The sequence below is a fragment of the Cystoisospora suis genome, assembly GCF_002600585.1.
Source record: "Cystoisospora suis strain Wien I chromosome Unknown contig_2212, whole genome shotgun sequence".
NCBI lineage: Eukaryota > Apicomplexa > Conoidasida > Eucoccidiorida > Sarcocystidae > Cystoisospora > Cystoisospora suis.
The window spans coordinates 1,576-29,250 of record NW_027155011.1 but is presented as its reverse complement, the minus strand read 5'-3'; the positions used below and the strand labels follow the sequence as shown (position 1 = coordinate 29,250).

The window sequence follows — 27,675 nt, the reverse complement described above, 5'->3', positions numbered from 1 at the left end:
CTATCGTTGTGTCAGGTGTTGTGTGCTTTCGTAAGAATCAGACACGAGCCTCAGCTTTCCCCAACAACCCCCACGGTAGCGGCAGCGTGCGACGCTGAAAAGACTCCCTATCCGCTGGCTACAAACAACATAAAAGGCATCACGCCTCTTACCAACTATGCCGTTTCCTCTGTTTTGCAGGGTATAGAGAACCCTCTCTCTGGAGTCGAGGGCACGCTCTTAGGAGCCACCAGGCTCTAGGAACGTGCGCTGTAACGCCTGCGGTGGCGCTTCGAGCGCTCGCGGCTTACTGAGTGCCGTGTTGTGTGCGGCCGCACACAACAGCTGACTAGCCGGCTACGGTGCGTCGCGGTGTGTAATGGTGTGCCGTGTTGGGCGTTAGTGCAACACCGGATGTGCAGGCCTGAACTCTTCGCGCACCCGCAACTAGAGTGGATACGCGACGCCATCCATCAGGGAAAAGCAGCTGCGCTGCTGAAACAGCCGGCTGCTCCTGAAAAAGGACGAGCGTGGCTCTAGGGGATTCGGGTATTCGCAGCTACAGCTGGACCCACTACCCTTTCGACAGCTGGCACCCCGGATGCCTATGGTCGCAATAACGCCTTTCTGTTCTAGCCGGCTCCTACGGACAGATGTGGCAGTTCGGCTTGGTGTGTCGCAGCCTGGAAGTCGCGGTGATCGAAGGCGCCTCTCCCCACGTTCTCGATGACGAACGCTCATCGAGCCTGACAAAACCTGCGACGCCTTGAGAAAACCAACAAAGAATATCGCACCCGCAGCCCACTGCTTTCGCACTTGGGGCGCACAAAACGAAACTTCCCACTGTTTACCTCCACAGTTTGCAACTGCTCGCGGATGCTGAAAACACTCCTGCAACAAAAGCACTCCTGCCTGCATGATGCAGTGGATCCTCTCCAAAGGTCACACATGCCAGTCAATTATCCTACCAGCAAAGCCGTCGACCGAGCTCACTTTTCTTTTCTGTGGTCCACCTCTCTTCTCGAGTGCTAACAGAGGAAAGGGGGCCCTCGGAGGCCGGAGAAACGAAACACGTACAGCGAGAGCTGGTCCAGCCACCAACAGCTTTAGCCTACCCCCAACACTGTATCTGAGGGTGACATCAAAGCGGCGCCCGCACAAGCTGAACGTCAGAGCACGTCATACCGGGTAACACACTGTGTACAGACGCAGGCCGAGCCTCGGCTGCCTCGGATACCGAAACTCGGACTAGCATTCTGAAATGCACCCGTAACCGGGAGGCACAAACGCATGTCACCAAATCTCTACAGATGCTGCAGACGCACACAAGTAAAAACCAGGGGCCCCTCAGATTAGCCCCTTTTCGCTGCGACAAAGCTTTCAGCCTGCCAGCTCGTAAGCGCCCACTTCAGAATTGGCCCTCGCATCGTGCACCGTTCGGAGTCATGTGGAACTGTGTACAGCTCCACGTGTACAAACGGGAAAGAAACTCAGAAACCGAAGTATCGCAATCGGCGGCCCCGCGACCCACGATTGTACTTCCGCACACACTTCCGAGAAATTTCTGACCGGGTGTCCTCCACGCAGAAATAATCTCCTCCACTTCGGCTCGGACACCGTCTTTCTAGCCGTACACAGAAACTATAAAATTACTGGTCCTACGCTCAGGCAGTGAAAGAATGCGCACAGCGCACCTTAGCTTCGGTCTTCGTTGCGCTTGTGAAGTCCGCTCTTACTTTGTCGGAATACCTAATTCTTCGCCGCCTTGTCGGTCCCCGACCTTCCGGGAAGTACAAGGTCTCACAGGAGCCCCTTTAGGACCTCTCACCCCGAACTCGAGGAAGACAACCCTCGCTTTTGCGCATCCCGTGTCCAGCTTCTCGGTCACGGATACGGTGGTAAGACACCTGAAAAGGTAAGAGGACTGCCTGGACGCCAGAGAGTTCCGAAGCCACCAACGGAACTGCCTTACAGGAAGACACCTTGTCGGAAAGCCGTATGCACATCGCAGTCACCAGGGCACAACTGTGGAGACGACAAACCAGAGGAGGAAGCAATTCTTCCTACCCGCCCGTGTCGAGTCTCGTCTCTTCAAACTTTACCTACTGAAAACAACTGCTGCGTCTGACCGTTCCCCTGCGACTGCTGATTTTGCTCCCTGTCTTTACATGCCCCGGAGAGTACCTGGCCTTTGGCCTCATGACTCGAAGAGCGAAACCAACGCTCCCCGTAATCGCTGGGGCAAAAGGTAGCCATAGAAACGGCCAACCGGGGTTTACTGAGAACCCCGACTAGGCCGTCTAGCGGGATGCGCTATCAAAGCTGACACGCCACCAGCACAGTTCCCCCAAGCGGACAGGGACATGCTGACTTACCCCTGCAGTTCGGGCACTCCATTTTGATTTCCATCCACTGCTGGAGGCACTTATCGTGAAAGAGATGGTCGCATGGAGTGACGCTCCTGTGTCTGTACTCAGGCCACACGACAATAAGCAGAAGCTTCAGTTTAGCGAAGCCATGAAATGCTTATACGAAGTTTTTAGTGAATCAAGTTCTTGATTACACAACCACAGAAGTCACGCGGACTAGTTTCCCGACCGGAGAAACTATACTAAGAGAACGGTGCCCACCACTTTCACAGGGGAAGGAGAGAACTTCCGCAGACGCAGCAAAAAGGCGACCGAAACACATCGCGCTTCAAGCTCACATTCGTATACTCACTCTAGAGCGCGTGTCAACGTCTTTTGTTCCATGCTGTGCCGCCGCCCCTGAAGCCCGAGGTAACGTGTCAACGTGAGGAATAATTAAGGCGTTCTTTCTACGTGCACAAGGTGGATGGAGGTGACAATTTACTTCAGCGGTGGCACAGCGTGACGAGCGGAACGTGACAGCGTCAATTAGCAAAAGACAACCGAGCGCTGGAGCATAAAACAGAGCCAGTTATGCCAGCAACAAACTAGCCCACGGGATACACCCTTCACTCTGCGCAGAAACCCGAGGAAGAACGTGTGTGGGCGCGCTACCAAAAGCACAGCGGTGAACAAGTGTGGACACACACGGACCCCTCTGTACAAATGGGACTTGCACTCCTTCAGCTAGCTTGGCTGCCCCTGCACCCTCATCTACACTCGTACACAACTGCAGAGAGGTCTGCAGGTACTTGGCGGCGGTGCCGGGAAAAGCGAACATGCGGTTCGACTGACGATATACTACTTGGAGCAGAAGGGCATACTGCCCCCAATACTCATCGGAAAAGGGCTTTGTTCCGCGGCAACACAAGACAGGCAGGCCCCGGCCAGAGAGGGCGGAGTCTATTCACGGAAGTGTGAACAGGAACACTGGCCCTAACAAAAACCTTGGCCACCGCAGCGGCCAGAGGCCCGTTTGCTTGACCCCTCGAACGAAATGCCACCCTGCTTCCTGGCGCCGCGTGGAGAAGCTTACTTGCTCTTGGTGTCCACTGGATTCATGCAGATTGCACACTCCGGAAGCCCGGCTTCAGGGTCATCAGCTAACGAGGATGGTAAAGGCCGGTGGTAGTTGTAAACATGTGGGAGTAAATCCAGAGGGACGAAAAACCTGAACGAAGCGGTACGTGCACGTTACCACTGGAGGCCTGAATGCCACGACTGAAACTCAGGGGTTTTAACGGAATCGTCGCAGACATTAGCAGGGTCATTTCTGCGTAAACCAATGACGGGAAAGGATATCAGCAGAACGGATCCAGTTTTGCCATCGTTCCTTCGCAGACAGAATCAAACTGAGTCCGCCGGTTGTTTTGCCGAAGTGATTCGGAAGATAGGCTCCAGGCTGCTTCAACACTAGACTGGCTTCACGCACGGAAGCCAGTCGATTCAAGGCAAGGGGGGGGGGAAGTGCTGTTTCTCATGCGCTACTTCGGCGACACCGGGAGCGTCCAGGGCCAGGTTCTATCGGACCGGGACTGGCCTAGTAAACCGAAGTTCTGCCCCCATGCTACTGAGTCGCTACAGCAGACGCACCTGTCTCAGGATATACTTAAGACCACTGTCGAAAAAAAAGCGAAGCAGAATATACACTTTCTCAGTGCAGGAGGTGAAGTCCCCAGTCGCAGCCATCCTACTGCTGTTCTGCCGTAACGGTTAACCGGTTTCTCACCCACGATGCTACTAAACCACTTCCGACCCCCGGAGCCTAAACCTGGGCACTAGCCTCGTCTCTCGCGGCAGCTAGCTGACAGCTGCAATGGCATCTAACGAGATCCTAAACGAGCAGATGGAGCAACAAGAGTTCGGAAAAACGTACCGGGAGCCGAAACGCCGTTGAGCCTGCATGAGTGCAACTTGCACGATCTGCGATAACATCGGGTGACACAGGCAACTGGACGAGAATCCTCAATGCAAGAAAGAAGAGCAAGGGCGGGAGCAGTACAGCGAACGGACCGCCTCTTGCCACAGCGGTCTAGCCTCCTTCAGCTCCCCGCTCGACCCTAAGAAATGCTATCTGGTGGGGAGAAGGAAGTACAGGGTCTATGCAGAACCGGGAGTGACAAGAGCCCACGATACATACTGGGACCTTGAAGTACAGGAAGAGGCGACCGTGCTGAGAGTATGGACACACGGGCGTACTGTCCAGCGGCTTCATCCGAGACTTTTCCTCGTCTCAGAAGAAGGAATTGTGAACACACAGTTCCGTATGGCTGACGCCAAGATCCTTTGAACGTGCTCCAGCGCTTCATAAGCTCAGAAGTCGGTTTCCCGCAGCACAGCACCGTTCACTAGCGTGCGACCATACACAGTGCTCTTTGCTGGGGGCGGGACACCAGGGCAACCAGGATACTGCCCTTGCTCTCGGGGCGATTTAGAGGACCCTTGCACCCCACAAGGAGATGCCGACGGGCGATCGGGCACCGGCGATGTCTTGGACTTCACAGGCTTTTTTACGCTTCAATAGCTGCTGACGTTCAGACTGTGAGACAATACAGTAGTCATTGATCATGCCGCCGCCTCACCATGATAATAATAACCACAACGAGAACGGGGTAGTTCGGAAGCTTAACCCCGTGGAAGGAGCTCTGAAAGAGGCTGACCGGACAGCCAAACAGGTAAGTCGGGAAGACCAACCGACACAAAGAGATGCCAATCACGAACTGGCCGTCCATCGAATTTCTGGAACAACAGGAATCGCACACCAAGCAAAAGTCTTGCATGAGAAGGAAAACTCCAAGAAGAGCGGTCGGCACGCCTTTCTGGCGATACCACCAAAGCCGGGTAGTCCTGCAATCTATAATCCCGCCGTCACGAGGTTTCTCCCCGCTACGTCATTGAAAGCCAATGAACCTCCCGTGCGAAGAGAGCCGCACTTTGGAAATTTGAACGAACTCAGACTGCTACTGAGTCGCTGGTAGCTGCGTCTATTAGGACACAGTGAAAAACTTCAGGGACTAGCTGTATGAAAATCGTTCCACCGAGACCTCTGATGTGAAACAGTCAAGATTCTCGGGTGATGCGAGGCCAGCCTCCAATGCATAAGTCCTTCTTAGGATGCCGTAAGACCATTCCGTACCTGCGCTCTCACATATACACCAGACCAGAAACTGCTTCAAATCTGCCGCCCGTCTGACCCCCCGAAGGCCACCGAGGAACTATGACTCGGAGCACGGGTGGTCGGGGTGTGAGAGGCGGAGTGAGGCTCGAAGGAGGAAAACCGCAGAACTGCCTCGAGATGCAAAATCGGTGCTACACAAGTGACATGCTCGCCATCGTACCTCTGAGCTTTCCACACGTCCCAGGCGATCTGTGGAAGCCACACGAAGTACAGAGGTACACATAGGGGAGGGAACGCCGGAAACACATAATAAACGAATAGGACGAGGACAACGAGGAGGCCGAAAAAATTCTTGTAGAGCAGCCCCAGCGCCCGCCTGAAGCATGAGAAATTCAAACGCGATGCCCCAGGAAAGCATAGAAAAACATCACATGAGTGGCTGCAGCGTGAAGGCCCCCCTTCAACACACCGGAGACTCTTTTTGAAGATCGGACCACAGGAAACCTGTGCAAGTCAGCCACGAAACACAACCTCCTCGAGAGAATAGCAGTACAACACCGGCGATTAGCTGGACTGGCTGCGGGAGATCGGCACAACTGACCGAGTGAGCGTGCATACTGATAATCTTCCTCTGATCAACAGTCAGGCACTGTGCAGCGTGCTCCCCTGTTTCTGATTTGTGCCAGTGCGGCAAAGAGAGACCCTTCAAGATGAGGAACGTGGTAAAGCACACGTTCTCTCTGGCCTCGGTTGTTCCGGAGACTGAAAAAAATGCGGAAGCGAAGTATAGAAAAAAGAAACTCCTGCAATCCGCGGAGCGTTGTGGGGATACGAGACCGATAGGCCTGCTCACCCGTTGCCTAATCAAACTGCAATACAAGGGACCGACAATCCAACTGCTGTTGACAGATGACTGAGACTTTTGAGACTCTCACATCGAAGACAGTGGTGGCACCCCTGCGGGGCACTGCTAAGACGCTGCAGACTGTGTGTGTGCAACAAGTGAAGTAGAGCCTAGACCGCGGAACACTCGAGACACCTGAAGAGCTGGTAACCTCTTACCAAGAAACTAGCAAAAAAATCAACAGAGTGACCGCAACACGGCAGCGTTCAATGGCTGCCTGCAGCTGAGACACTGGATGTGGGTGTAGCGGCAGCCCCCCGCCAACGCTTGGCTTCGTCGGCAGGACTCAAGTAGTTACCTGACAGCGCTTCGCCCAAGTTAGGAGGTATCAGTTCCTACCTCATAATATCCATATCGGGCGAGTCTCTCTCCTGACGAGCGTTCCAAACGGACATTAAATAACGCACCTCCATCGCCCCAAAGAGAATCGACTGCAAGACCACAATGCATCGACACTCGCCTTCAATTAATTCACGGGCTCGGTGTAGGGTGGGCAAAGACTAGGGGGCAGTCCGACAAAGCTATGTAAGCCGCGCAGAACCATCGCGACCACGACACCTGAATCTGTATAACCGTGTGACCAGCTAACAATAAAAATACTTGAACTGCCCCAAGAAAACACGTGCCTGGCAGCGAAAAAGATCCCAGTAAGTTTCCTCCATGGACCGTCTCCTCTTTATGCATGCGGCTGTCCGGAATGTGCATACCTTGAACATGATGAGTATTGCGAAGTACGCCATCATAAGCTGCAAGTGCATAGCAACGCGGAGAATAGCTATGGCCTCAAACACGTCAAGTGCCACATGCCAGGCCAGACCGACAACGGACACGCGCTGCAGCAAGGCCTGGGACGTCGCACTGCCGAGACCCCCAGCGCCTTCCGTGTGCTGCATTTGCTTCCAGAAAAGCCGCATTTCCAACAGGGTCTTGACGTTGAAGATGAGTGTGAGAGAGGTTATATGGCTCGCGAGAGCGATGTAGTCGACTTCCCACCCGCGAAAGAAAACATAAAAACCGCAGTCCGAAGACAGGATTTCTCCAACAACATCCGCGTGTGTAGTATCTTCATCTTGTTCCTCTTCCAGACTCAACAGTTCCTTATCAATTGCGCTTGTTCCTCCCGGGCTCTCCGTTGGGGTGGTCCCTAGCAGGCCTGTGTGCGGGGACGTGCCCTGGTGAAAGTCTCCCTCCGGGGCAGAATAACTGAAGAGAGAGTGCGCACGCGCACTGGTCAAGTCTCTTGCCGCGCTGGCACCCGTTGAATGGAGTCGCCGCGTTCTCCCGAAGAGAAAGGGCTCCATTGGTGGCGCCGCAATGTCGCTACCTTGCACCGCCTTTTGAGACAGTACTGCCATTGCTGCCTCATCTGTCTCCCTCGCTGACTTCCCTAGTCCTGGCTCGAAGTTCAAGTGCAGCGACGCGCTGTACGAGCACCACGCCGTGTCAGGAGATCCTCGAGACACGTGAAGACCGCGAACTACCGGCAAATCCAGAAGGGGCGAAAACCCTTGGAAGTCCGCTTTGCGAAGGTCCCGAAGATCGACACCAGTCAAGTAAAGGTCTCTGTCTCGGAAAGGGCGAGAAAGAAAGTCAAAAACGTTGTAAGGGAAACGCACCGAGCACAACGAGGCAAGAACAGAGCTGACATCGAAGTGGATACGCAACAAGGCCATGCGGAGCGACTGAAAAATGGTCCGCGTCGTATACAGCTGCACGGTGGCCGGGCCAGAGGCCAAGAGTGACAAAGGGACAGTCGAATAAGGAAAGGGCGGCATCAGTCCCCGGTGCCCGGCCGAAATGCCATTCTTGAGACTCGCTGTCTTGATGACCGCCGCCCCGGGTGCATCGGGGTCAAACACGAAAAAGAAGAACTCCGATTTAAACTGCAAACTATATCGCTTCAGGCGGTCCATCCCCACTTGCGCCAGCGCATGCTCTCGCTGCTTGTTCGTCTGATAGTACAGCGGAAGGGTGCCTGCGCTTTCAGAGGAAGACGCTAACCCCCCTGGCCCCAGCTCTCCTCCTGAGCCGCGGTTAGGTGAGGAAGAAGGCGGGGGAGTTAAAATGTCAATAATAGTGTCCAAATTGAACAAGAAGAGAAGAAGGAAGACACTAAGCGCGAACGCTACACACGCAGCGGAGGAAGGCCCTGCACCCTCCCGGACCGCTGCGGCGTGCTGCACCGGCGGAGAACTCCGTAAGGTCCACTCGCGTGATGAAACGCCCTCCGGACCGGCATCACTGCCGCGCGCTGGCGGGTAAGGGTAAGGAAAGCCTCCCCCCCGACCTCTGCCGTTCTGGAACGGCAGATGCATCCTTGTAACACTTAAGCCATTGGAGCACACGCAGCTCCGCACTGCTGTTAGGAATGTCCCAAAAGTGGACAGGTCGCTTCCGCGAACTCTTCTGGGTGCCAGCTGAGCTGAGTGCTTCCACAGCAGCACACGCCCCTGCTGGCCCATGCATCTCAGGCGTGCTGCCGTTCCCACGAGACAATTCGTTGAGGCAGGTCTTATGCTGGTAAGCCGCCGTTTAGCAGTGCATGCCAATGCGAATGTATGCCCCACACTCACAAGTGACAGAAGCCACGGAGTCCGCCTGGCAGATAGACGAGAGAAGATAATGCTATCCGCTGATGTACAGCGGCTCAGTGACGAGGACTCCGGAAGAAATGACGTGCCCGGCAGCCAACGGGATCACAACCTCCGGGCGGGCCACAGACAACCTTCGAAGCGCAACCAGGCGGACCAGCAACAGGCCTTACACGAGCTCGCCTGTACAGCAAATACGCAGTTCCCACACTATGAGAGTTGTTACCGACGCCAGAGCTTGGAGTCCCCTTAAAACTTGCTTATGCCGAGAACTTGTGATATTCACGGGAAGAAACCGTACAGAACCGAGATCGAGTCCACAGAAGACTCCCACGTGTACTTTTGTTGTACAGGAAGGAAACAACCAGACACAAGGCAAGCACACCGCACAGCTCCTTTTCGAAGGAGAGGAGAGATAGACGGGGAATCTATTCAACAAGTCGAAGTGGTGGCTTCCCCAAGAGCAAGACAGCTTTCCACGGAATGCTACCCTTACCATGTGGCAATCGCAAAAAAACAGGGACCGTGAATTTAGGTGTTGAAGCTATAAGCTGTGCTCAGGATACAATGTGCGTCTAGTAGACGCCGGGTTGACCATTACCTCCGTAACTGATTCCCTTCTCCAAGCTGCTGCACGGTACAGAGGGACCCGCGTTTGCCAGGAAAAAAATGAACTACTGTTAAGGCTCCGGAGACACCCAGAGGCGTCCCTCGGAGTCATGGCGCCGGTCTTCACGATTGTTGGGTCATTACAGACGCAGACTACGTAGTATAGTTGCCATCAGTCGCCGGGACACGAGCGAGCCTGAACCGCGCAGGACTCCATATGAAGTCACTCCCGGACACGCAAACCACAAGACTACGGCTGTGCGTTCCGTCTCGCGAGGGCCGCAAGGAACAGTCGCTTGGACTGGTCGAGCTTGGAAAAACCAATGGGAGAAAAAAGAGCGGGAAGGAAGCAGCTGCCCCCGAATCCACCCTAAGCTACACTTCAAACCCTTTCCCTAAAAAGAGATTGTGCCGTCCTCTCAATCGTTACTCACGTGTGTCACTAACCAAGGTGCCTGGTAAAACGGCACACCGAGTGAGGAGTGCGGGTCCCTCGCAAAATGAAACAGGTGAGGAGCCCTGAAAAACAAGGTCCGGTGTGAAGTGCTGAGGCAGACGCCCCGGAGACAGCGTTAAGCGTACAGGATCTGACGATGAATCGGGATTCACACACGGAGAGGGCAGAACAACAGCATGCTAGCAAGCCAACTCAAGCCACCGTCACTAAGCCGTACTACTGATTGAAGGAGAGAAGAGGACGCCGTACTAACGGGAAGCACCGAGACGACCTTCGGCCCGGAATGCGACAAAATGCAGTTCGGGCTTGCTCCTAGCATACCCGAAACTGTCGGAAACGGGCAAGTTGCTGAGAGCCAGAAGCCAAAACGGGCAACCCGGGATCAGGGCACACGGGAGAAAAAGGAGAAATCAGCCTGGAATGGCTTTGAAAAAAGGCCACGCGTGCTGACATGGAAATTTTACGGCGTTAGCATGCATCGCAAGCTCAGCGCCTGGCTGTGAGCGCTTCCGGCGGAGTCATTCTGATCTCGCTGTCTCGGCAATGGAGAGAAGAGAAACTACCAAACAACTTATGACAGATCATTTTCTCTGCAGAACGTAGTTCTATACGGTCTGCCCGTGTCCGGGTACGATCTGTACTTCACTTTGAGACAGGTCCAAGGATAGCACCTTCACGCACGCGCAACTCAACTTAGTGCCAACAAGGGACGCCAAAGCCGGGTATCGTTTGAAGGCAATCTCAGTGGAGTAAGAAGTTTGAAGAGGCGCGGCTCTGTTAGAAACTCTGTCCCCGCCGCCCAGACCGCGCGTCACTCGCAGCGTGTTGCGCTTCATTCTGTAACATCCTAGTGTGCGCCCACACGTGAGGGTGTGCAGCGCAGTCAGTGTGTACTTGTAGATTTCTTTTAGCCTTTGCATAGAGTCGCGATGTCTGTCGCGTGCGTGAGGGACAGTAGATCCTCGAGTGCCGGTGCGAACCGAGGCCGCGCTAGCCGCGGGCGCGCGAATAGTCTGGCTGGAACCCAAAAGGCCACATTGTATTCAGCACACCGCGCGACTTCGTCACGCAGTCTTCTTCTTCTTGCCTGCTACTTAGAGTGTCGATGTCCGTGACCACGCCCCCGTTGCACTGGATAAGCAGCGCCCCTGAACGTCTGATCTGGATCTCGGCTAGTAACCGTAGCAGCACACCCCTAATACCGTGTACGAAGCAGTATACCCTCGCGAGAGAAACCCTGGCTATTCACAGGAAGATTTCGGTGGCTGTTCTAGGCCTTGTCCTCCGCCATCTTAGGCTGATGCCAAGGGGTTTACCGCGGTGGAAGCGTACCGGTGACAAGCGAAGGTTGTGTGTCAAAGTCTGATTGCGCAGTGAGGCACGCGCCACCTCGCAACATGAGAGTTGGCGCCACACTCACCAGGTGAGTGTGATCGGCAGAACGGGCGCGGAGGTCACGGAAATAAAGCGTTGTCTGCGCTTGTGCCTGAAAAGTGTCTCCATGCTACAAGTAAGCAAAACTCTGAGGCCATTGCAGCAGTCAGTGGCACTGGCGGACCTTGAAAAGGTGCCGACAGTTGTGGTAGTTGGGGCATATTGAATTCTATAGTTGCAACGCCGTCCACATCGCTCAGCTATGCCAGGCCGGTCGGCCAGAAGGCCGAAGGAACGGAGTGCTCACGTCACGGGAAGTTCAGTATTGTGACACTTCCCGCTGTGTGGCTGCTCTGTGGCGAGCTATTGCGGTAACCCGTGATACACGCCGCGTTACTCGCAGATATTCAATGCCCCGCGCCGTACACCGTACCTAGCTTCCCCACTGAAGAGTGGCATTGCACGCAGCCTATTTGCACGTTGAGCGCTTACCTGCGTTTCGCTGGACCAGAGCCTGACTCGTATTGTGTGCGCAGTGTTGCTGAGTCATTCACTTGCTGCCCTGCACACTCTGTGGGGGCTCTGTTTCTCGCGTAGGTGTCCTCTGCGAGTGTGCGAGCGTGTGACGACAAGCGTGTGGCGGGGGTAGGGAGGCGAAAAAAAAGAGGAGCTCATCTTCTGTGTTACGTGCTTCAAACCCCGCAACGGAGCCAGTGCCGCGCCTCGCGGCGCCCGAAGAAGGCCATCAGGTTCATGTGAAAATCCACTGGATTGCCAGGGCGAAGCTGTGAAAGCTCCGGACTCCCGCGTCACGCAAAGCACTGAACGCCTACGCCTTCCCGCTAGTCTCCTGTGTCTCACAACATGAGCACTCCTGGTGCGCGAGCCTCGACGTAAGGCCGCCTTTACCGGACAGGGGGCAGCACTGGATTGAAAGCCTCGTTTTTTGTTGCACTGGGACTTCGGACTGCTCCTTTCATTACAAAGCAAGCGCTGGGGATTATGTAGCCCGTCATCAGTTGCCGCAGTTGTCTGTCGGATTTTTGTGTGGACCCTGCTGCGCAGCCTCCAATAGCGCTTGGACATCTGCAGATCAAGACATGCTTTGGATCCGCTGTTCCCGGATCTCGTACTTCATAATCTGTCATCTTTCTGCCCTGCGCTCCGGTGTCTGCTCTCCGAGGCATCTTGCTCTGTCCTAGAGTCCAGCTTTTGCAACTTTCATGCTCTTCCCATTCCTCCCGATTAACAATGCTTGCCGCAGTGTTTCGCTCGCCGGTGCCCGTTTTCGCTGTGGAGGTGGGGTTCTCCTGAGCAGGCCCTCTTTTCAGTTGCTTATCCTGATAACCACTCTCGGTGATGGCTGCGTTTCCGTCATTCGGCATATTTCTTTGGAAGCTCTTCTATTTTCTCGCACTGTGCCTGCCGGTCTTTGCTCTGCTTTAGCCAGGAGGTCTTGCGTAGCATGTGACTCCTGGAGCTCGGAGATGATTCGCCATCTCCTGCTTCTCCGCAACAGGCTGGCGTGTACCTGGTTGACTGCCCCTCAACGGTGAGTTTCGACTCCGTTGTTCTGTTGTTGAGCGCACCTCTTTCGCAAAGCGGGCGGCTCGGGTGTACACCGCCCTTTGAATGAACGAGCTACCCCGATGCTCTTCGCGTTTATTTTTTCCGTCTCGTCACAATTCAGGGCTACAGCGGCCAGGGTCTTCGCAGTCGCTACGTGTACAAGCGGGACATGGGAAACAGCCAGCTGGGGGCTCAGTGTACCGGGTGTACTCGTAGGCTGCGTGAGTATCAATACTTCCTGGGCCTTCGTAGTAGAGGAGTCGGAGGCGGGGGGTCACACTTTCGGAGTTTCTCCCGCTAACGTCAGTTATGCTGTGTTAATGCAACGCGATGAGGCCGCAGGCGGGGAGAAACGTGGGACTCGCGGTCGTAGACCCACTTGTGGGCAGTCATATCTCTGCGTCAAGGAACCCGCGGCATGGTGCTTTGTGCACCGCCCTTATTCACCTCCCGGGCACAGAGGCGTGCAACGTGCAAGTCACTGTGTCCGTGCGCCGTGTTACCAGCTTTTGCCCCACGCTACAGTAGACTCCTCTTCTGCCACAGTCCTGAAGCCACCTGACACGAAATTTGCCACTCTCCACTTGTTTTGCCTCTTGTCCGATGACGCACTTTCCGCTTTTTCCAAGGTTCGCGCCTTCGTTGTTACTTCCAACCGGACAGAGGAAGCGGAGGGGCCTAGCCTGCCTCTCACCCAGGAGCCGTCAAGCCATGACGGCGGCTTCTCCCATTGCCGGTTCTTCGTCCCCCTCTGTTTGCTCTGTTCCTCAAAGTCGTCAACGCCACGGTGTCTCTGGTTCACTCTTGTCTCGAACCAGCCCTTGTCTTGTGCGCAGGCAACCCCTCTTGCCTTCCCAGCTTCGCTGTCCGCCTTCGTTTCCGCCCCGGGCTCTTCTGGGAACCCGCGTCCCTTCGAAGCTGTCTGCTTTTCCGCGGCGTGAGGGATCCTCCGTATCCTGTCTTTGGCTTCTTCTGAGGAGTACGGCGGACACGGACGAAGACGTTTTGGGCTCTTGTCAGTTTGTAAGCCGAGAGAGTATGCAGCAGCGTAGTCAGACACTCCATTTTCTAAAAGGGGAGGAATACGGGACAGAGATTGCTGGCTTTCATCACTTCACATCAACCAAAACCACAAGCCCTTTTCTCTTTGCTGAGACGGTCGAGAAGCGGCCTCTTCTTTGCGAGCCCAGACACGCTGCACTGCCTTCCATCAAAAAGCGAATACTCTCTTCCTCTGTTGCTCCGACGCCGGATCGCGAAGCGTTTGTCAGGCGGGTCTCTGACAAAGTTTTTACGAGAGGCACGGCTGTACGGCCAGCAAAAATGGCCTCCGCGTTACATCAAGCTTCCGGGCTGCTTGTTTTCTACAGAGAGCCTCCAGATCCTGGAGTCTTTTTCAGACAGTAAGGAGAAAACCAGGATCCTCCCCGTTCGCTGCGCGGGTTGCAGCGCCTGTGAGAAGTTGCGTTTTCAGGGTTTGCCTTTGTCTTTTTGTCCGTGAATGTGCTCTACGCTCGTATGCGTGTACATGTTTCTTTCCTCGGACGAGCAGTTACAGTTCCCGTGAGCTGCCTGGGTTTGTTCATCAGCTGATTCGGGGGATGCGCGGCACCGGCGGGAGTGGCTTGACAGTAGGACACAGCTCGTTATGTGTAGCTAACTTATAACAAAGTGCCTGTCTTGAGAACCTGCACCTTCAAGAAGTCGAGCTGGTATCCTGCTTGTCTCCTGTTTGCTCACGTGTCCGACGTGGGACAGTCTTGTATGCGCCGCAGCCTAGTGCATTCGCGCATCTGTATGAATGAGTTGTGCAAGCTTAGCATATTGTGCCACTTCTGGCGGGACTTCCACGACGACGTGAATAGTAGTAGGGGGAGTGAGTGTCCACTGTGTCAGCGTGTGCTACTCCCGTCACCCTGCACACTTGCGCGTGAGAGGCCCCCCGCGGGTGGCGTGCGCGCAGGCATAGAGCACGAAGGTGTTTTTGCTTGGCTGGGGGAAACTAGTAATTAAAGCACACAGGGGTCTCAGCACTGCTAAAAAGACAAACAAATCTCGGCACATCTTCCCATGTGATTCAGTCTGGTTCCCGTCTCATGCCTGTTTTCTCTGAAGATATGCGGACCCTGGAAGGGCGATGTGGAGGTTTTTGACGGCGGAAACAGAAGCTGAGGAGGGGGAAAGTCCAAGCGCTTCTGGCAGGCCGGAGGACGTCTCACATTGCACAGCTCGTTCGTCCATTTGCAGAGCGCCTCCCGCGGCAGGTGGACAACAGCGGCCTTCAGGGACCAGCAATGCAACTGTGCCGTCTGAAAGCCAGGCGACTCAGTTGAGAACTGCGCTAACAGCGCGCTCGACCTCGGTGGACACCGAACAAGCGAACAATTCTGCCCTCCTATCTCGCCCGCTCACTCACAGCCCCAGTGCTGTTTCCACTTCGGGTCATAACTGTCGGTCTTCTTCTAGTAGCATTCAGACAGGTTCTTCGTCTTGGTCACATTCTGCCTGCTCCTCTGGTTCCCCGCCTCCGTTATCATCCTCTAATCCTCTGAAGACGCAGCCAACCAGTTTTTTAGAAAACCGCCAAGAACGGGCCGGTGGGAGCCCAGGGGAAGAGATATTGTTCGAGGAAGATGAGGAGAATCTTCTGTTTCACTCCCCAGAACTGCTCACGCCAGGGTCCGTCTCCTGCCTACCGCTTCGCAGGAGCAGTGCGGCGCTGTCCCGGGTGCCGTCCCATCTATCTTCTTCAACCGCTCCTTCCACTTACGCGGCGGCGTCTGGGTCGTTTTCGCCTCTCCCCGGTCACGTCATCACTCGACGTGATCTCGGTTCGTTGCCTGCCTCTGCTGCTCCTAAACTACTGTCATATCCCGCTGTCCGCCCGTCTTCGCCTTTGTCCGGAAATTCCACATCCTCCGTCAGCCTTTCCCCACGTCTCTCTGTCTCCTTCAGCTCCATTGAGTCACAGGTGTCTTGTTCTTCTTTCTCGCCAGGCTCTTTGAAGGTCTCGCGCTCTCCTCATTGCTCCTTTTCTACGGCGCCAGTTTCTCTGCACGAAAATTGCAAGACCAGGAGCTCATGCACAAGCGTCTCTTTTTCCTCGTCTCACAAGTCTCCGTCCGCGCGCCATGGTAGTCCATTCCCACTGCAGCTCGAACCGCCAGCATCAGCTGAAGAAGGAAGAGGAAATAACTCCGCGCCGCAGGCCCCCCAGGATTTGTGTGATGGTTCCCGAGAAGATGGGGTCAGGCATGCGAATTCCATGTTCAAGGCATCCATCTCTCCAGACGAGATGCATCTGCGTGGCGGAGAGCGCGTAAATCCGCAGCGACACGAACGAAAAATCGAGCGGAACTTCTCGTGGGGAGACGGTTTCTCAGCGGAAGACAGGGGGGCGACTTGCACAGCAGGCCTGAAGCCTCAGTACAATAGCGAAGGCTTTGGAGTTTCATCTGCTGCTGGCGCGCGCGGCATATCTCCAAGCTGTGCCATCAAGCCAGGATCAGGGTACCGATACATGGAGGCAGGTAACGAGGTCCCGACTGCGTCTTGCTCAAAAAGAAGGGAGCCAGAGACGATGATGGGAGAAGAGGGAGCTAGGTCTTCCAGTCTGAGTGCAGGTGAGGCGGAGGAGGACGACGCAGTATTGCAAGCAGAACAAAAGGCTTTGGACTCGCACAGCAGCACTTCAGAGCAACGTTCTGCGTTTCGAAAAAAACAAGGAGACTGCGGGGAGAAGAGCGTGGGTGGAGCCGGGTTGCGTACGGGTACGCGAGGAAGTGGGCCGACTGGCATGAGGTTAGGGAGTCGTGCTTCTGAGGGGTGCCCCGGAGGCGCGGCGAGCAGAGAGGAAGCGGATCAGGGGAAGAAGAGGAGTAGCAAACTGAAGAAGAGAAATAGCCCGGACGCCAAAGAAGTCGAAGGCCCGCGGAAGAGAGCGAGAGCGGCCACTGCTGCAGGTAGTGACGAAGAAAGTCGCAACAGTCTTCAAGAAAGAAAGAGGAAAACGGAGACGGGGGCCGTCTCGGAGAAGCCTGCCGGAGAGAAATCTCAACGGAAGCGTGTCGTGTTCGATCCAAGAGCGGCATGGCCCACTTTTGTGAATCTTTCAGTGAAGAACCCGGAGTGCACTGGGAAAGCTGAGGTATAACTTTATCTGTTCTGCGTTTTTCCGCATGCTGCTCTTTCGCAGCATTCTTCGTGTAGCCAAAACATTTTTTTTGCACCACAGCAGAAAGCGGTTGTCTTACCTACTCATTCTGTATACAAAAGGAAGCAACAGTGTGCGCGCACGGACCGAGTGCCTCGAACCGTCGGTGAGGATTTCCACTTCGGACACGCTCGGGTACTAGAATTTTCTCACTTGGTATTCCGATCACAATAGAGAGGAAGGTGGGTTAGGCATCATATGTACCCTGACTGCAGCAAGAGCGTTGGATACGTTTCTCCGTCGGTTTTCAGTGCTCTTGTCCCAAGAAGACAGGCGTCTGCTAAGCGGGCAGTTTAAAGGAGGTGCGTCTTGTTGAGCAACGAACTTCGCCTGTATATTCATCTTTGTTGTATGGGTGTCCTGTTTTTTGCCGAGGTGGTGAGAGTAATTGAGAGTGTCACGGAGTTGGACGCCGTTCTCGACGAACATTTTACCTCACCGGCTTCTTTCTCGTACTCACGCATGACCACCACTCCTTCATCTTCATCTGTTTCACCTCTTTCCCCGTCGCCTCCTTATTCTCCTACTACCTGTGTCCCTCCTCCGGCCTCATTGTCGTGTTGTACAGAGTTCGGCACTGTTCTCTGTCTGTTCGAAGACGGGTCAACTACGACGCGATCAAGCAAGCGTCTTCAAGAAGCTAAGTACACCAATCGTACTTACCGAGCGCGTTTCCCTGAGCCGGTCGCTTTTCTGCTCTCACTGGCGTCGCGCAGAGGAAAGACTCAGAAGGGCTTTCAAGGTGAAAGAAACACAGGTCTCGTGGGTGAGAAGGTCACTAACGAAGAGAAACCTGAAAGCAATTGTCATCCTGTTTCCACAGGGGAACATCGGGAAGAAGAGGGACAGCCACAGGTGGGCAGTTTCCAGTGGCTCCACATTCTGCTACCGTGTAATTCAAGGAGATTTGGATTCCAAAATAAAACGAATGACTGCGAGAGAAGGGATTGGGAAATCTCAATCACATCTGCCTCCTCGTTGACGGAAAGAGTCTGGGAGGAACTGCGGTCGATCATGCATGTGGAGGGCAGATGCTTGAAGTCCGGTGGACCTCTCTTCTGTTTTTCCTCCCAAGATACTCTCCGTCCGCTTCTACAAAGATTTCCACAGGATGGTAGGCTTTCGTTGGGAAAAGTCAAGCGAGTCACCCTCACTTAGGACAACATAGAGATTCTATCGTGTCCGGTCCGATGAATTTCCTTCAATCCGTGATCGCAGCTGGTACTTGTACATGGACTCTCTGTTCTTTTGTGTACTGCTAGTCAGCAAATGATTAGGACTCGCTTTATATATATTTGGGGTATATACTTCTATGGGTAGGCAGCACACACAGAAAAGTTCTTTCGGGCAGAATTTCTGTTGCGTAGTCCTTTATAGATATAATACTCATTGGGGCTTGTGACTCGGCAGCAAACTTTTCCATGTTAACAAGGGATACATAGGCGCGTATCTGACAATAGGACATTTGTTTTCTTCTCAAACGATCTCCGCAGAAACGTGCTGAGGGCAGACCCTTTCTCATCACTTTGGCTTTGTTTTGGCTGCCCTCATGTTATTCTGACACTTCATCGGGATTCTATCGTCTCCGCCTTCCTACTTACTCTGTTGTCTTTTCCCGGGAAGACCCGTCTGGCTTGCTGTTACAGGAGAATCGTTTCCTGATTTCTCCAGGTTGCTGACAGGGATGCTTCCTCGTAATTATTGAAGTCTCTCTGTGCTCCTCCTCTGTCTCTGTTGGTCTCCCCGGTATTGTGTGCTGGCGTGCCCACCCTCTAGTCTTCGCGTCTTCGTCTCAAGCTACAGCGCTTTGTGTGTCAAGCCTTTTTTGATTCTCTTTTTCCTTGCAGCGTTAGAGTTGCGGGCACTTCTGGATGCCAGGTTAATGCACTGGCTTCTCTATCCCGATACAGCTGGAGACCCGAGTGTCACGGGCTTTCTAGATAGCTGCGTAAACCAAGTTGAATCTGCGGCGGACATGTTGATGCGAGAAGAACGACAAGGCGGTTCCTCCGCCGCACCAAAGAGTGGCTCAACATCTCTTGGAGAAGTCTTCCAGAGTGAAAAGGGGGAAAGCAGTCCGGCAGATGAGTCAGACTGTACACAAGGTTGGAGCCCTCTCTCGGATGCCTCGACGAGTGCTAACACACGTATGCAAGTACCTGGTGCCCACCTGTCCGAGAGTTCGTTTCTTCACCAGCTGACGGTAAGCTTTGTTCACAGGCGTGCAGAATTAGTGCGTGTACTATTCATAGGAAAACGCAGTGGGTGAGGCGCATAGCCCACGTCTGTATAGTAGCTCTTGACTTCATCTACGCTTCACCCATGGGCGCGTAAGTGATTGTCGCTCCAGTGCGTGTTGATGGTCGAACAGATTGTTCTCTCCTTAGCCTGCTACACTCTTGTGTGCGCTCTTCCAGAGTTTGGGGGGTGGATGCGCCCTGTGGATACGGGGATAGTTCGTTTTTAGGCATGTGCGTGTCTTCCGCATGTATCTTCTAGGTGAAACTTCAAGCCAGTGCGGCAGACAAAGGAGCCTCAGGAGTTTCCACGGAGTTGAGTACCCACTGGTTGAGCGCTTTCCGAGATGCTTCTCTCCTGGCTAGGCTAGCCCTTGCGGCTCGTCGCCTTCTTCACGCTCAGCAGCTCGTCGGGTCAGCTTGCGTGTCACAAACCTCTGTAGGGTTCTGTGTTTGTGACTGGTTCTGTATGTACACGTATTTGTCTTCGTATACTTCTAACGGTTATGTGGGACATACAAGATACGCCCTGGGTGCAAGTCACATGACCGACTGTTCGCAAACACATACAGGGACAAGGGACGTCTCTTAGTCAATTACTTGCAGAAAGCCTATGCGTGGACGTGCATCTGTTTGGGTATGAGATAAAGGAATAGTGTCCTGAAAGCACTACTCCTGTATGCTGATACTCAAACAGGCACATCTGTATGTACATGCATGACCTGTTCTGCAGTGGCACGTGTATGGTATGTGCCGCGGCGTTCTGTTTTGAGATTTTTTCTCTTTGGACTTTGACGTGCTCCAGGAGTACACTTGCTCTAATTTGCCTGAATGTGGAAGAAAGCTGTCCTGGCTTTCTGCAATCGCACGAGGTCGTCGTTGCGGAACGCAACTCGTTGCTCGGAGCGGCGTGTGGTGGGGAGGTCACACGGGAGATATGTGTAGTGCTTCCTTCTATTCAAGTGAGGGCGGACGAGCGCCTTGAGAAACAGTGGAAGGGAGCGATAACGAGCGGCCAACAGGCAAGCGCGGTGCTGGAGTTCTGTAGTTTCTTAGGCGTTCTTCTTAACCTATGTTCTTCAAGGTGACGAATGATAGTTCTGAAGGATAGTGCAAGTAGTTTCCTTAGCTTACTTGTTAGCTTCGACTACACTCCAGCCTCGCGGTACCGATAACCCCTGCTTCTTCCTTTTTTCTGCAGTCTCTTGAAGGTGGTGCACTCATCCTTGCCAAACGTTGTATTGCCGGCGCGGTGTCTTCGCATATGCGCGGTGGTTGCGACCAGGTTTCCGTCTCGATTTGCTCTTGGCTTTTTTTTCTGTTATTCCTTTCACCGTGCTGTCTCTTCTCTGACCCCTGTACTCTACTGCGCTGGTCCTTCCTCACAGGCCGCTATTATCTCAGGAGATACCGATGGCAGCGCTACTGGGGCTTCTCGATGTTACCGGGATTGCTTTCGACGTCAGTGCCCTGCAGAGCGCGCGATTGTCCCTTCAAGTGCGTTGTTAGGCGCGAGCACGTAGTACCAGGGGTTCTTTGCGTGTCTATAGCTAGTTGCTATTTTTATTGTTGCCCCTTAGTTTTCAGGTGCCTTCGTCTGCGCACGTGCGGCTTGAGTCGGTCGAAAAGCAGTCCTAGACAGATCCGATAGGGAACAGCTACGCCACTGCAAGCAGTCGGTTCTTTGTGCGCCTCGAAATGGAAGTACCTCTCTATGGAAGCGTGTGCGTCTAAACGTAGAAAGGCTTCTTTCTGATTCCTCTTTTCTCCATAATCTTTTCTATCTTTGCTGTTCTGTGCCATGGAGAGCAGGGAGCGATGAGGGTACTAGAAAAGGAGTCCGAGCGCGTAGTAGGAGACAGAAAGGATCTGCTGACTTCGCCTCAGCAGCTCTCGAGATTCCTGTTCGAGGAGTTGAGGCTTCCTGTTCCCGGAGCGGCCGCTTCCTCATCCACAAGCAGCGGCAAACACCTGAAGAGAGCGGCGTCTGCATCTTCCTCTACACGCAAAACCCCCGTGGTGTCAGTTTCAACGAGTGATGAGGTTCTCCAGGTGCGGAATCTTTGTGTCCAGCCGGCTTGGTTGTCTTTTAGCTGGTCGCCCCTTTTCGAGAAATCTCTTTCATTTTCTTCTCTTTGGCTTTTTTGCTCGCATTACAGCAGTCATGCTAGCGGAGGTGCCCTCACTCTTCTCTTGTTTTCAGCCTTTTGGCTTGCTGTTGTTCAACCAGTCTTTACTCTGCATGCGCACTTTCACGGCTCTTCCAGTGAGTCCGTCACCTCGCGGGGCTCTGCAGCCTCGGACAGCTGTCCACTACGCGAGAGGAAGACCTACACCTTTATGGCGAGATTGGGACTTGTCTTGATGAACGGCAGAGACGTGTCGCGTCGGTTCCGTGCATCGATGTGTCTCTTGCGTTTCCTGGTCTTTGGTCGTGCCAGTACTATATGGTGGGCAGCCCCTTCTTTGACCGAGATTTTCTGTCTGGTCGTCATTCTTTAAACGGGAGAGTAGTGACGATACGGAGAGGCTGATTTGGGAGAGATAAGTCTGTTGCTGCCGTCTGCACGTCCCTTTTTTTGGGGGCGGCTGTCGCCTCTTCCGTCTCAGGCCCTGACCGGGTTACACCCCATTATTGGGATCATCCAGAGTTACCGCGCTGTGGCAAAGTTGCAGTCCACGTATATCGACGGCTTGACTCCTGTAAGTTACTCTTGACTTTCTTCCTTCTCGGTCATCTTGCTGGTCATGCCCGCGTTGAAGTTTTTTACACGTCTTTTTTCGCCTTGGTGCTCAAAGATATGAAATCTTTACTCCTTGTATACGTATTCCTCGTGCTGTGTCGACTGTCTGGTTTGGCACGGTCTCTTTTGTTTGTGACTCTCCACTCCCCTCGGAGGAACTGTCGTCTGTTCTTCGCAGCTTTTGTGCTTGAGAGAAACCGACAGATGTGCTTCTCTCAGTCATATCTTCATTCTACGCGCAGCTTTCTCTAAAGAGCTTGACCGTTCTCAGTGCGGCTGAGGGTGTCTCGTACAAGGTGGCATTCAAACTGTATAACGGAGAAAAGGACTCCGCTAGTGGCGAAGAAAATGCCCGTGGAGAAAGTCAAGAGACGAAGAAAGGGGAAGTGGACGGTCGTGTTCTTTTTGACGCCGCCGCCGAGTACCCCTCTCTGTATCGTTCTAGCCTTCCTCGGTAAGCAGCGGAAAGTTTGGATCATTTTCACCCGAAATCGCGGTCGAAACAGAGTCGTCAAGATGCCTCCCACACGCAGTCGTGTGGCTCTGCAGCTCGCATTCAAGCGCACAACCTAACGTGTCCTTCAAGCAAACCGGTTTTCATATGTCTTTTGTACCTCTCACAGGCTGTTTACTAGATGGAACCAAACACGCACAGTCACAGGGCGATTATCTTCTTCCTACCCGAATCTGCAGAATATTCCAAAGGAAACTCTTCTCCCTTCTTTACCGCGTGTACTCACTTCTGCGGCAGTAGCAGCAACAACAGCAGCTGACTCGCCTTCTCCGTCTCCTCCATCTTGTCTGCCTGGCTCCCCTTCTCTTTTACTATGTCCGGCGCCCTCGACGTCTCCATCAGCTGCTCAGCCAGCCGTCTTCTCGTCAGCTTTCTCTTCTAGTTCCTGTTGTCCAACTGTCCCGATAGTAGAACACAAGTTGCTGCTACCGGAAAGCGTTAATTGCAGGCTGGCTTTTCGGGATGATGCACAGGATGGGTCGTCCGTGCTTGTGTCCGTTGATTACGCACAAATCGAGATGAGACTCCTGGTAAGAAACAGGGAGAACAAACCAGGTTCTCTAGTTCGGGAGTCGCTAGGCCGGCGGCCTGTTCGGCAGCCATCATAACCCGTGTGTGCTCACATCTCTGGCTCTTGCTCGTGTCGAGCACCCTGCATTCTCATGTCCGACTGTGCATGGGCCGGTCGGCGCGCGGTCAGTGGGAGCAGCAGTGTGGAGGAAAAAAACGATACGAGTGGAAAGCCTCGGCGTACTGGTTTCACTCAGTGAGTGCCCACAGTGGGGTGAAAATTCTTTCATGGAAGTGCGGGTGACAAGCTAACACCCAAGAACCTTGCCTTCGTGCAGGATAGGATCTCAGCCCTGTGGAGCAATCTCCAGTGTCCGTTCTGTCGGGCTAACGTGCTATGGCCGTCCCTGTTGAGATGTTACTGAAGGAGTTTCCGGTTATTGGCTTTTCCGGACATTTTCCGCGTCGTTATAGCTCTCGTTTTCATAGGTGGTTTGGCCGTGGTTCCATTTTGTCACCTCAGGCTCATTTCTGCGGTCAGGGTCTCATGCAGTCACTTCTTAAGAACAACGCGACTCAGCAGCAGGGGGCCCGGCCGTTGCAGTTAGAGTCTGACGAAACCCATCCTTCTGAAGGGACATCTCGAGCCGGAGGCGACGCTGTTGATTTGTACCGAGAGATGGCGGGTCTGTACGCGAAGCAGCCGCCACATGCTGTCAGCGGTGACCTACGAAAGAAGGTAAGACTTTGAGGTGTAAGTCCATCCTGGAGAGTGTGTTGTTTTTTGAATGTAAACAGAAGTTCTTCTCTCGAACGTTGATGAGCCTTTGCCACGGTCGAGTCCCGTGATTGATACTCCTGATCCTAAAACAGAGCCTGGGCGCGGGCTACCGAATGAAGCAGTGTGCCCTGCGGCTGACGTTGGTCCTTAATCCCGGTGTTCATTGGTAGCATCACCATAGTCGACGGAAAATCTTAACAGATCTGTCGTAAGAACGCGCAGTCGTTCTGAGATTATGTGTCACGCGGTTTGGGTGGGGTGTCGCTGACCAGCGGTCTACAAGCAGCGACGAACATTGAGCCCGTACCGGCTTTTTTATAGAGTACTGAAGACGAACTAGCATTATCTGCTCAGCATTCTTCTTGTGCGTCGGACCACGTGAGGACATCCACAAGTCAGAAGGGGCTGTTTGCGTTCAAACCCGGAACTTTTTTGCTATCCATAGCTCCTAACGGGTATGGACGGTCAGGACGGAAATGTGTTCGCCCGGTGCAAGAACGGGCACGTTGGATAAGAGACGGCGAAGTCAAAAATGGCAAATTGGCAATCCGAGAGGGCCCGCGCAGGTTCACTTTCCCGACAAAAGTGACGTGTGTGGACGTAGGTGGAGAGAAAGAGAGACGTACCTCGGCTTTTCAGAATGACTAGCCTCCGCCAGAAGGACGTCGTCTATCACTCGCTTTCGTTTTCGAGGTGTTCAATGGTAGCATGAGCATCCGTCTTCAGGCGACTGAGTGGGGTGTTAAGCAAACATCAAAGAATTGTTTGGATTCGAAGTCGGAGTGGCGTGAAACTCGCAGGACGGCCCAGGCTCTTCTTTCTTCTGTCGGAGATCGCAGCTCGTTTGAGTCGAATAGTCAGCGTATATACGGTCTTTCGCGTACATCGAAGGCAGGGGACGAGTAGCGGGGTTGACTCCTCCCTGTGAGAGACACTGTGGGACCTCCGAGTTGCTTTGCCAGGATAAGAAAATGAGACAAGAAAGGCGCGATCTCTGAGCGTCTTTTTTTCCAGCTAGATTGTATTCGTCACCGATCCTGTTCGTAGCTAGTCAGCTGGGCACTCATCTTTTTTTCCTTTTCGACTGAAGAAGAGGACATTGTTGTGCAGACGCTTTTCGATCGCGTAGGTGAAGGTCACGTGCCTCGCGTTGATCTATGGGAGCGGCGTGCCCACAATAGCAAAGCAGATGGGAATCTCACTGTATGAGGCAGCAGCATTCCGAACTAGATTTCTTTCCGTTTTTCCGGAGGTCAATCGGTTTATCCGCAACGTCACAGCCAATGCGAGGGCTAAGGGGTTTGTCACGACTCTTGCAGGTTCGTCCATCTGCCTAGTTCTCGTCGTGCGTATGCGCGCCTACACAAATTCCCTCCCTGCGCTTTTATACTTGCTTGGCGTATTCACAGTCTAAACAGGTGCGTACGTGTAACCAGTACGTGCATATATATGAATATGCATGTGTATGCTTGCGAGTACGCATTCACTCCTACGAATTTCGTGGTTAGTTTAACTGAGATCCTGGCTGGATTTTACGGAGGTGCTCCTCCGTGTTTCGCATGTGGTTCTCCATTTTCCATCTTCGGTTGGTGTTGCCTGGCTCTTTGAGAAACGGGCAGGCTTCATGAAGAACGGCTGTGTGGGAGATGTGTCCTACGAATGCGAGTCCGGCCTTTTCTTATCTGTATATACAGCATCAGACAGGCATCTGTTTCCGTGGTCGTGAGGTAGTCCTTGTCAGCGAGTAGTCCGGACCCCATGAGATTCATTGTCCGTCTGTCTCTTGTGTGACGCTTGCCGGCATCGGTATGTACGTTGCACATTCGCCCCCAGGGCTAGTTTATTTAGGGTTCTCTAGTGCTGACGCAGTTGTGTAGCTCTAGACAGGCATTTGTTTCCAAGGCCGGGAGGGGGTCCATGCTAACCCATAGACTCCGTGAAGACGACTCCGCAGCAAGTAAGTCGGAGGGCGGCACAGGAGTACGCACTTGTGGCGTACACCCGGTTTTTCGTCTACATTCCAGCCGTTGTGCCCAGGTACTTGTTATGGAGCCTTTGTATGCAGCATATTTTTGGTGTACTTATTTCTTCGGCCTCTTGTTGGGTCATCTTCTCTCTTCAGGTCGGCGCCGCTATATTCCCGAAGTGCGCAGCCCGGAGCCGTCTTTGCGGGCTCTTGGAGAGAGACTGAGTGTCAATAGCTGCATCCAGGGGTCTGCAAGCGACCTTATGAAAATTGCCATGCTCAGACTTCAACGCGATCTTTTGACCCAGTAAGGGACCAACGCCTTCGACGCCGCACATTGCGAAACTGCCGCATAGCAGTAGCCAAGGTAGCATCCATCGACAGAACTACTCAAGGGACTTTGATGTGCGGACACGTCATGCATGTACTCGTTTTTCGTGCGTTGCTCTGATTGCAGCCAGTGGGAACAGACGGCGTCAGCGCCACGTCTTCTACTGTCCATACACGACGAGCTTGTCCTTCAATGCCCCAAGGCGCATCTCGCCGTGCTTGCAACCATGTTGCGTCGCTGCATGACGGAAGACATGCCGGTTGATGTTCCGCTGGACGTAACTATTAGCTCAGGCCCGGCGTGGGGGGCCGTAAAGAAACTCGGATCATGATCAGGCGTCTCACTCCTCACTCCTGCTGCGCGTGTAGGGCGGTGGCGCTTTCCACCTGCATATGTCTGTAGATGGTAAAACGGAATGTGCAAATGAATACGGTGCCTATCCGCGAAGCTGTATGGTGCTTGCAGGAGCGCTCGGAGCTGTTCGGTGTTCCAGAACTGGTTGGGGAGAGGGCTTGTACACCCCATCAGCACATAGGCGCAGCTACCGCACTACCTGAGGCAAACACATGGGCGAACAGGTCTCGTGTCTCAGTTCCAAGCACCCCCGTGTACGTTCTAGTCAGGAGTTGACAAGGTGTGGGGGACAAGGCATGCGCCTCCAGTCCGCACGCCACTGTTGCGCTTCAGCTATGTACGTCCGGCGCGCTCCCTCTTCGATATTGAACGCGGACAAGGGAGCTTGTGAACCGATTTCAGAGTAGAGCAAGGTTTTTTCTTGTTGCTGCTTCCTTCTTGGCCGGCCCCTGCTATTGAAGGGTGTTCCTGAGCAACTGCATTTCCAGCTTGCTTGTTCCAAAGGGCGGCGGAGTGTCCGGTCTGTTGTACTCGCCGTCTGTGTTCGTGATGTTCTGCCTGTCGCGTGAGGGCTAAGAAGGGTGGGTGACAACACGGGGCTCATGCCCAAAGCTTCTCGGACCGCCAGCAACTCAAGACTTCTGTTCGTCTCTCTACAGGACACATGGCAGTTCCCCAGGTCAGGGTTCCGTACCTGGTATCGCTTCAGGAGAGAACTTCCCTGACAGTGCCAACCGCCCTCCGTCACTCACACGACCCTGATCACAGGGGAATGAAATTTAGCATAGGCTGCGGGACCTGTGTACGAGATCCTCTGCCCTGCTTCCTGGCGGCCGACGCCCATTGTGAGACACTCCCCTGCCTTGGGTCGACGCCCGCGGCAGGGTGACTCGGAAATGGAGGGATCGTTGCAGTGGCCCCTGTTCCAATACTGGCACGGTATGCCCATAACACCCGTCTCTTAAGGGACCTCATTTCCTCCCCCAGACTGGAGTTGGCAACATCCCTTGTTGCCA

The 27,675-nt window shown here is 53.9% G+C and overlaps 2 protein-coding genes across 2 annotated transcripts; one reads left to right on the top strand and one right to left on the bottom strand.

Moving 5' to 3' along the window:
* Positions 1–866: 866 nt before the first annotated feature.
* CSUI_004665 (zinc c3hc4 type (ring finger) domain-containing protein) lies at positions 867–10,484 on the bottom strand. Its single transcript, XM_068064850.1, has 9 exons — positions 9,602–10,484; positions 7,117–9,183; positions 6,749–6,840; positions 5,726–5,881; positions 4,970–5,126; positions 4,264–4,310; positions 3,424–3,558; positions 2,296–2,446; positions 867–1,886 (listed from the first exon to the last, which is right to left on the bottom strand). The coding sequence occupies exons 2-8, from the start codon at positions 8,869–8,871 to the stop codon at positions 2,296–2,298; spliced, it is 2,493 nt and encodes an 830-aa protein (XP_067923175.1). The 5' UTR covers positions 8,872–9,183; positions 9,602–10,484; the 3' UTR covers positions 867–1,886.
* Positions 10,485–12,113: 1,629 nt separating this feature from the next.
* CSUI_004664 (dna polymerase i domain-containing protein) lies at positions 12,114–27,455 on the top strand. The gene is made up of 15 exons (XM_068064849.1): positions 12,114–12,992; positions 13,846–14,412; positions 15,125–17,156; positions 17,598–18,336; positions 19,070–19,425; positions 19,722–19,873; positions 20,848–20,956; positions 21,272–21,511; positions 22,070–22,162; positions 22,446–22,657; positions 22,827–23,247; positions 23,751–23,966; positions 25,138–25,327; positions 26,131–26,281; positions 26,432–27,455. The coding sequence occupies exons 1-15, from the start codon at positions 12,664–12,666 to the stop codon at positions 26,634–26,636; spliced, it is 6,012 nt and encodes a 2,003-aa protein (XP_067923174.1). The 5' UTR covers positions 12,114–12,663; the 3' UTR covers positions 26,637–27,455.
* The last annotated feature ends 220 nt before the right edge of the window (positions 27,456–27,675 follow it).

Coding starts and splice junctions, on each gene's coding strand:
- CSUI_004664 (XM_068064849.1), top strand. CDS start 12,664: ATGCTCTTCCCATTCCTCCCGATTAACAATGCTTGCCGCAGTGTTTCG. Junction 14,413..15,124: donor CCTGGAGTCTTTTTCAGACA/GTAAGGAGAAAA, acceptor TTTTCTCTGAAG/ATATGCGGACCCTGGAAGGG. Junction 23,248..23,750: donor AAATCGAGATGAGACTCCTG/GTAAGAAACAGG, acceptor TTGTCACCTCAG/GCTCATTTCTGCGGTCAGGG.
- CSUI_004665 (XM_068064850.1), bottom strand. CDS start 8,871: ATGGGCCAGCAGGGGCGTGTGCTGCTGTGGAAGCACTCAGCTCAGCTG. Junction 6,841..7,116: donor CAATACTCATCATGTTCAAG/GTATGCACATTC, acceptor GTGGTCTTGCAG/TCGATTCTCTTTGGGGCGAT. Junction 5,127..5,725: donor GACGTGTGGAAAGCTCAGAG/GTACGATGGCGA, acceptor CTGTTGTTCCAG/AAATTCGATGGACGGCCAGT.